The sequence below is a fragment of the Eleginops maclovinus genome, chromosome 14 (genome assembly GCF_036324505.1).
Source record: "Eleginops maclovinus isolate JMC-PN-2008 ecotype Puerto Natales chromosome 14, JC_Emac_rtc_rv5, whole genome shotgun sequence".
NCBI classification, from domain to species: Eukaryota; Metazoa; Chordata; class Actinopteri; order Perciformes; family Eleginopidae; genus Eleginops; species Eleginops maclovinus.
Window position 1 is genome coordinate 12,715,336 of NC_086362.1, and position 10,117 is coordinate 12,725,452.

Sequence of the window (10,117 nt, forward strand, 5' to 3'; positions counted from 1 at the left end):
CATAAAAGTTAGTATGTTGAATTTTTGCCAGCCTTAATTTATCTTTATGGTAATTTTGGGAGGTTGTACTTTGCTATTTACTTTGCTGCTGATAACTGTGTTAGGTTATATAGAGAGGTGTGTCAATTGTTTACTAAACTGCATATTTATAATGACTATGTATATGAATATTGTATGCCAATGACCTGATCTCAATTGGGTTCGATATAACAAAATCATGTGGTCTTTAAAATGAACTTTTAACACGGTAAATATTATATGTAAGACACCCAGTTGTTTCATACCGTCCTGTGTCTGAACAGGTGGAGCTTTAGTTCCGTCAACTTTTTTGTTAATGTTCTGATCTTCCTAAAAGCCTTTCAGTTTGAAGGAAAACCAGCAGCTTTTTACTGCATGTTCACATAGCTTTTCTGAATCGAAAAGGGCCCCTCAAACTCTGCGTATACATGAGTTAAGCTGAGTATTATCAGTACAAGGAAGTTCTTGAAAATTATATTAAAAGACTTTAATGCTAAGTAGTCTAAATCCTTCTAGATGATGATAATCGGTGTCATCTCTTGAATTAATGAAGCGTGTAGGGAGACCAAAGCGGAATCACTGGGAAGTGATCTGGGTATAATCAATTTCAAACTACAAACTTAGCAAGGAAATGAATCAGTCTCTCAGTGTTTTGGGATGGTTCTTTAGCGACTAGCCTTCTAATTCTTAGTTTTCATTTCTCCCACTATGCCATCTTTCTTAATGGGAAAAGAAAAGCATGATGTGGAATTGCTGGGAGAAAATTATAGATGAACAATATTTTCTAATCATCATGACTTCGTCTTTGAATAAACATGAAACACTTTGTGTAGTAATTCATGAACAATGAGAAATGTAGAAAAATGAAATGTATTGCATGTAGGAACAAAATGTTACTTACAAATTAATATCATATATGATTTCTGAGCTATAAAATATCTTTGTGTATTGCTGATAGGAAAGTCTGCAGTCAAAAGGATATCTGAACCAACTACTGAAACAAAATCAGTCACATCTGAGCCTGTGGACACTAACTCACAGTTTGAATCAACTGCTCCAAATGACATAGTAACAACTGAAACATGGGGGAGCATTATGGCAGTGGACCAAACCAGTTCCACTGACAGATTCATCTATCAGTCTGTTCGTATAACCTTGGTTTCTGATCAAACCATTCAAACAGATTCAGTAACATCTGATCCAGCAGAGACCACGTCCTCATTTGAGCAAACCAATCCAACTTACACAGCAACCTCGGAACCTGCAGAGACGACTATGGCATATGATTCAACTGCTCAGACTGAACATGAAACATCTGATCTTGCCATAACCACGTCAAAACCAAAACAAACTGCTCCCACTGACGCAGTCACATCGGAACCTGTTGGTAACAGTCAAACAGATTCAGTGACATCAGACCCAGCATATACCACATCAACAGAGCAAACCAATCCAACGTACACAGCAACTTCGGAACCTGCAGAGACAACTATGCTATCTGAACCAACAGCTCCTACTGACCAAAAAACATCTGATCCCTCTGTTTCCACATCACAGCCTGAAAAAACTGCTTCCACTGACACTGTAACTTCTGAGACTGGTGAGACCACAGCCACCTTGGACCACACCTTCCCCACTGACACAGCCACATCTGAGCCTGTTGGTACTAGTCAAACAGATTCAGTGACATCAGACCCAACAGAAACCACATCAGCATCTGATCAAACCGTTTATACTGACAGGGTAACCTCGGATTCTGGCCAGACAACCATGACACCTGACCTCACAAGTCCTACGGATACAGTAACATCTGACCCAGCTGGAACCACCTTGGTATCTCAATCAACTGGTCCAACTGATTCCATAACACCTGAGATGTCAGGCACCACGTCAGCACACGAGCAAACCACTCCCACTGAGACAGTAACCTCAGATTCCGGCCAGACAACCATGACACCTGACCTTACAGGTTCTACAGATACAGTCACATCTGAACCAGGAGGAACCACCTTGGTATCTCAATCAACTGGTCCAACTGATTCAATAACACCTGAGACGTCAGGCACCACTTCAGCACAAGAGCAAACCAGTCCCACTGACATAGTCACTCGAGCCTGTTGGAACCACCTTGGTATCTGAACAAACCAGTCAAACAGATTCAGTAACATCTGACGGAGCAGAAAGCATATCAGCATCTGTTCAAACCAGTCCCACTGGCACAGTAACCTCAGATCCTGGCCAGACTACCATGTCAACTGACCTTACAGGTTCTACGGATACAGTCACATCTGACCCTGCTGGAACCACCTTGGTATCTTATCAAACCAGTCCGACTGACACAGTAACCTCAGATCCTGGCCAGACAACCTTGGTATCTCAATCAACTGGTCCAACAGATTCAATAACACCTGAGACGTCAGGCACCACGTCAGCACACGAACAAACCAAACCCACTGAGACAGTAACCTCAGATTCCGGCCAGACAACCATGACACCTGACCTTACAGGTTCTACAGATACAGTCACATCTGAACCAGGAGGAACCACCTTGGTATCTCAATCAACTGATCAAACAGATTCAATAACACCTGAGACGTCAGGAACCACGGCAGCACACGAGCAAACCAGTCCCAGTGACATAGTCACTTCGGAGCCTGTTGGAACCACCTTGGTATCTGAACAAACCAGTCAAACAGATTCAGTAACATCTGACGCAGCAGAAAGCACATCAGCATCTGTTCAAACCAGTCCCACTGACACAGTAACCTCAGATCCTGGCCAGACAACCTTGGAATCTCAATCAACTGGTCCAACTGATTCAATAACAACTGAGACGTCAGGCACCACGTCAGCACACGAGCAAACCAGTCCCACTGAGACAGTAACCTCAGATTCCGGCCAGACAACCATGTCACCTGACCTTACAAGTTCTACAGATACATTAACATCTGAGCCTGCTGGAACCACCTTGGTATCTGAACAAACCAGTCAAACAGATTCAGTAACATCTGACACAGCAGAAAGCACATCAGCATCTGATCAAACCAGTCCCACTGACACAGTAACCTCAGATCCTGGCCAGACTACCATGTCAACTGACATTACAGGTTCTACGGATACAGTCACATCTGACCCAGGAGGAACCACCTTGGTATCTCAATCAACTGGTCCAACTGATTCAATAACACCTGAGACGTCAGGCACAACTTCAGCACAAGAGCAAACCAGTCCCACTGACATAGTCACTTCGGAGCCTGTTGGAACCACCTTGGAATCTGAACAAACCATTCAAACAGATTCAGTAACATCTGCCCCAGCAGTTACCACATCAGCGTCTGATAAAACCTTTCCTACTGACAAAGTAACCTCAGATCCTGGCCACACTACAATGTCGACTGACCTTACAGGTTCTACGGATACAGTCATATCTGACCCTGCTGGAACCACCTTGGTATCTGATCAAACCAGTCCGACTGACACAGTAACCTCAGATCCTGGCCAGACAACCTTGGTATCTCAATCAACTGGTCCAACTGATTCAATAACACCTGAGACGTCAGGCACGACTTCAGCACAAGAGCAAACCAGTCCCACTGACATAGTCACTTCGGAGCCTGTTGGTACCACCTTGGTATCTGATCAAACCAGTCCGACTGACACAGTAACCTCAGATCCTGGCCAGACAACCTTGGTATCTCAATCAACTGGTCCAACTGATTCAATAACAACTGAGACGTCAGGCACCACGTCAGCACAAGAGCAAACCAGTCCCACTGACATAGTCACTTCTGAGCCTGTTGGTACCACCTTGGTATCTGAACAAACCAGTCAAACAGATTCAGTAACATCTGACTCAGCAGAAAGCACATCAGCATCTGATCAAACCAGTCCCACTGACACAGTAACCTCAGATCCTGGCCAGACCACCATGTCAACTGACCTTACAGGTTCTACGGATACAGTCACATCTGACCCTGCTGGAACCACCTTGGTATCTGAACAAACCAGTCCCACTGACACAGTAACCTCAGATCCTGGCCAGACAACCTTGGTATCTCAATCAACTGGTCCAACTGATTCAATGACAACTGAGACGTCAGGCACCACGTCAGCACACGAGCAAACCAGTCCCCCTGAGACAGTAACCTCAGATTCTTGCCAGACAACCATGACACCTGACCTTACAGGTTCTACGGATACAGTCACATCTGAGCCCTGCTGGAACCACCTTGGTATCTGAACAAACCAGTCAAACAGATTCAGTGACATCTGACCAGCAGAAAGCACATCAGCATCTGTTCAAACCAGTCCCACTGACACAGTAACCTCAGATCCTGGCCAGACTACCATGTCAACTGACCTTACAGGTTCTACGGATACAGTCACATCTGACCCAGGAGGAACCACCTTGGTATCTCAATCAACTGGTCAAACTGATTCAATAACACCTGAGACGTCAGGCACCACGTCAGCACACGAGCAAACCAGTCCCACTGACATAGTCACTTCTGAGCCTGTTGGTACCACCTTGGTATCTGAACAAACCAGTCAAACAGATTCAGTAACATCTGACGCATCAGAAAGCACATCAGCATCTGATCAAACCAGTCCCACTGGCGCACTAACCTCAGATACTGGCCAGACCACCATGTCAACTGACCTTACAGGTTCTACGGATACAGTCACATCTGACCCTGCTGGAACCACCTTGGTATCTAATCAAACTAGTCCCACTGACACAGTAACCTCAGATCCTGGCCAGACAACCTTGGTATCTCAATCAACTGGTCCAACTGATTCAATAACAACTGAGACGTCAGGCACCACGTCAGCACACAAGCAAACCAGTCCCCCTGAGACAGTAACCTCAGATTCCGGCCAGACAACCATGACACCTGACTTTACAGGTTCTACAAATACAGTCACATCTGACCCTGCTGGAACCACCTTGGTATCTAATCAACCAGTCCCACTGACACAGTAACCTCAGATCCTGGCCAGACAACCTTGGTATCTCAATCAACTGGTCCAACTGATTCAATAACACCTGAGACGTCAGGCACCACGTCAGCACAAGAGCAAACCAGTCCCACTGACATAGTCACTTCGGAGCCTGTTGGAACCACCTTGGTATCTGAACAAACCAGTCAAACAGATTCAGTAACATCTGACTCAGCAGAAAGCACATCAGCATCTGATCAAACCAGTCCCACTGACACAGTAACCTCAGATCCTGGCCAGACCACCATGTCAACTGACTTTACAGGTTCTACGGATACAGTCACATCTGACCCTGCTGGAACCACCTTGGTATCTAATCAAACCAGTCCCACTGACACAGTAACCTCAGATCCTGGCCAGACAACCTTGGTATCTCAATCAACTGGTCCAACTGATTCAATAACAACTGAGACGTCAGGCACCACATCAGTACACGAGCAAACCAGTCCCACTGAGACAGTAACCTCAGATTCCGGCCAGACAACCATGACACCTGACTTACAGGTTCTACAGATACAGTCACATCTGACCCAGGAGGAACCACCTTGGTATCTCAATCAACTGGTCCAACTGATTCAATAACACCTGAGACGTCAGGCACCACTTCAGCACAAGAGCAAACCAGTCCCACTGACATAGTCACTTCTGAGCCTGTTGGTACCACCTTGGTATCTGAACAAACCAGTCAAACAGATTCAGTAACATCTGACGCAGCAGAAAGCACATCAGCATCTGATCAAACCAGTCCCACTGACACAGTAACCTCAGATCCTGGCCAGACCACCATGTCAACTGACCTTACAGGTTCTACGGATACAGTCACATCTGACCCTGCTGGAACCACCTTGGTATCTAATCAAACCAGTCCCACTGACACAGTAACCTCAGATCCTGGCCAGACAACCTTGGTATCTCAATCAACTGGTCCAACTGATTCAATAACAACTGAGACGTCAGGCTCCACGTCATTACACGAGCAAACCAGTCCCACTGAGACAGTAACCTCAGATTCCGGCCAGACAACCATGTCAACTGACCTTACAGGTTCTACGGATACATTAACATCTGAGCCTGCTGGAACCACCTTGGTATCTGAACAAACCAGTCAAACAGATTCAGTGACATCTGACCCAGCAGAAAGCACATCAGCATCTGTTCAAACCAGTCCCACTGACACAGTAACCTCAGATCCTGGCCAGACCACCATGTCAACTGACCTTACAGGTTCTACGGATACAGTCACATCTGACCCTGCTGGAACCACCTTGGTATCTAATCAAACCAGTCCCACTGACACAGTAACCTCAGATCCTGGCCAGACAACCTTGGTATCTCAATCAACTGGTCCAACTGATTCAATAACAACTGAGACGTCAGGCACCACGTCAGCACACAAGCAAACCAGTCCCCCTGAAACAGTAACCTCAGATTCCGGCCAGACAACCATGACACCTGACTTTACAGGTTCTACAAATACAGTCACATCTGACCCTGCTGGAACCACCTTGGTATCTAATCAAACCAGTCCCACTGACACAGCAACCTCAGATCCTGGCCAGACAACCTTGGTATCTCAATCAACTGGTCAAACTGATTCAATAACACCTGAGACGTCAGGCACCACGTCAGCACAAGAGCAAACCAGTCCCACTGACATAGTCACTTCTGAGCCTGTTGGTACCACCTTGGTATCTGAACAAACCAGTCAAACAGATTCAGTAACATCTGACTCAGCAGAAAGCACATCAGCATCTGATCAAACCAGTCCCACTGACACAGTAACCTCAGATCCTGGCCAGACCACCATGTCAACTGACTTTACAGGTTCTACGGATACAGTCACATCTGACCCTGCTGGAACCACCTTGGTATCTAATCAAACCAGTCCCACTGACACAGTAACCTCAGATCCTGGCCAGACAACCTTGGTATCTCAATCAACTGGTCCAACTGATTCAATAACAACTGAGACGTCAGGCTCCACATCATCACACGAGCAAACCAGTCCCACTGAGACAGTAACCTCAGATTCCGGCCAGACAACCATGACACCTGACTTTACAGGTTCTACAAATACAGTCACATCTGACCCAGGAGGAACCACCTTGGTATCTCAATCAACTGGTCAAACTGATTCAATAACACGTGAGACGTCAGGCACCACGGCAGCACACGAGCAAACCAGTCCCACTGACATAGTCACTTCTGAGCCTGTTGGTACCACCTTGGTATCTGAACAAACCAGTCAAACAGATTCAGTAACATCTGACGCAGCAGAAAGCACATCAGCATCTGATCAAACCAGTCCCACTGACACAGTAACCTCAGATCCTGGCCAGACCACCATGTCAACTGACCTTACAGGTTCTACGGATACAGTCACATCTGACCCTGCTGGAACCACCTTGGTATCTAATCAAACCAGCCCCACTGACACAGTAACCTCAGATCCTGGCCAGACAACCTTGGTATCTCAATCAACTGGTCCAACTGATTCAATAACAACTGAGACGTCAGGCTCCACGTCATTACACGAGCAAACCAGTCCCACTGAGAAAGTAACCTCAGATTCCGGCCAGACAACCATGTCAACTGACCTTACAGGTTCTACGGATACATTAACATCTGAGCCTGCTGGAACCACCTTGGTATCTGAACAAACCAGTCAAACAGATTCAGTGACATCGGACCCAGCCGAAAGCACATCAGCATCTGTTCAAACCAGTCCCACTGACACAGTAACCTCAGATCCTGGCCAGACCACCATGTCAACTGACTTTACAGGTTCTACGGATACAGTCACATCTGACCCTGCTGGAACCACCTTGGTATCTAATCAAACCAGTCCCACTGACACAGTAACCTCAGATCCTGGCCAGACAACCTTGGTATCTCAATCAACTGGTCAAACTGATTCAATAACACCTGAGACGTCAGGCACCACGGCAGCAGACGAGGAAACCAGTCCCACTGACATAGTCACTTCTGAGCCTGTTGGTACCACCTTGGTATCTGAACAAACCAGTCAAACAGATTCACTAACATCTGACTCGGCAGAAAGCACATCAGCATCTGATCAAACCAGTCCCACTGACACAGTAACCTCAGATCCTGGCCAGACCACCATGTCAACTGACTTTACAGGTTCTACGGATACAGTCACATCTGACCCTGCTGGAACCACCTTGGTATCTAATCAAACCAGTCCCACTGACACAGTAACCTCAGATCCTGGCCAGACAACCTTGGTATCTCAATCAACTGGTCCAACTGATTCAATAACACCTGAGACGTCAGGCACCACGTCAGCACAAGAGCAAACCAGTCCCACTGACATAGTCACTTCTGAGCCTGTTGGTACCACCTTGGTATCTGAACAAACCAGTCAAACAGATTCAGTAACATCTGACTCAGCAGAAAGCACATCAGCATCTGATCAAACCAGTCCCACTGACACAGTAACCTCAGATCCTGGCCAGACAACCATGTCAACTGACCTTACAGGTTCTACGGATACAGTCACATCTGACCCTGCTGGAACCACCTTGGTATCTGAACAAACCAGTCAAACAGATTCAGTGACATCTGACCCAGCAGAAAGCACATCAGCATCTGATCAAACCAGTCCCACTGACACAGTAACCTCAGATCCTGGCCAGACAACCTTGGTATCTCAATCAACTGGTCCAACTGATTCAATAACAACTGAGACGTCAGGCACCACGTCAGCACAAGAGCAAACCAGTCCCACTGACATAGTCACTTCGGAGCCTGTTGGAACCACCTTGGAATCTGAACAAACCATTCAAACAGATTCAGTAACATCTGCCCCAGCAGTTACCACATCAGCATCTGATCAAACCTTTCCTACTGACACAGTAACCTCAGATCCTGGCCAGACCACCATGTCAACTGAGCTTACAGGTTCTACGGATACAGTCACATCTGACCCTGCTGGAACCACCTTGGTATCTGAACAAACCAGTCAAACAGATTCAGTAACATCTGACGCAGCAAAAAGCACATCAGCATCTGATCAAACCAGTCCCACTGACACAGTAACCTCAGATCCTGGCCAGACCACCATGTCAACTGAGCTTACAGGTTCTACGGATACAGTCACATCTGACCCTGCTGGAACCACCTTGGTATCTCAATCAACTGGTCCAACAGATTCAATAACACCTGAGTCGTCAGGCACCACGGCAGCACACGAGCAAACCAGTCCCACTGACATAGTCACTTCTGAGCCTGTTGGCACCACCTTGGTATCTGAACAAACCAGTCAAACAGATTCAGTAACATCTGACCCAGTAGGGAGCACACCCGCATCTGATCAAACTGTTTATACTGACAAAGTAACCTCAGATTCTGGCCAGACATCCATTTCACCTGACCTTACAAGTTCTACAGATACAGTAACTTCTGACCAAGCTGTAACCACCTTGGTATCTCAATCAACTGGTCCAACTGATTCACTTACAACACAACCTGAACAAACCTCTGCTACAGATCCACTAACCTCTGATCCATCCCAGACCACATCAGCCAAGGAAACATCAACAGATCTACCCACTGAACCGCCCACCACTTTACTAACTACACAATCAACTGTACCGTCCACTAAACCACCAACTGATCCACCAACCACACCACCAACAACAACACCTGCCACGCAAACCACTACTCAACCAATCAGCACAGTGGCGCCCTTAGATTGCCAAAATGGTTCGGAAAATAATGGAACACACTGCATATGTCTTGTTGGATTCAATGGAACCTCTGTGAATATGTTGTCACTGTTGAGCCAGGTAATATCAACTTCCTTCAAGCAATATGCAGTTGAGATACATTTTAATTTGTGGAGTCCAATATGTTTGTATATTTTCTTTGCAGATACCTTGAACAGGACCGTCGTTGTAAATGTGGTGATCAATCAGGACTACAAACCCGAATATGATAATGAGAAGTCACCTGAATACAAAGAGTTTGTTGGAAATTTTACCAAAAAGGTAAATGGAAAATTTGATGAGTTAAGCTTTATGGTCCAGCCATACTTCAATATAATACTCAGTGTTAGATACTGTTACCTCTGAGC

General features: G+C 46.2%; 1 protein-coding gene across 3 annotated transcripts in view; it reads left to right on the plus strand.

The window, feature by feature from the left end:
- Positions 1-6,103: 6,103 nt before the first annotated feature.
- Positions 6,104-10,117, plus strand: part of muc3a (mucin 3A, cell surface associated) — a 14,104-nt gene continuing 10,090 nt past the window's right edge. For 2 of the 3 annotated variants that reach the window (XM_063901243.1, XM_063901244.1), the window contains exons 1-2: positions 9,537-9,830; positions 9,916-10,031. In XM_063901243.1, the coding sequence (XP_063757313.1) occupies positions 9,776-9,830; positions 9,916-10,031 (171 nt within the window). In that variant the 5' untranslated portion in view covers positions 9,537-9,775. Of the gene's footprint in view, positions 9,831-9,915; positions 10,032-10,117 lie in introns of all 3 variants that reach the window. The other variant, XR_010167391.1, reaches the window with a different exon arrangement.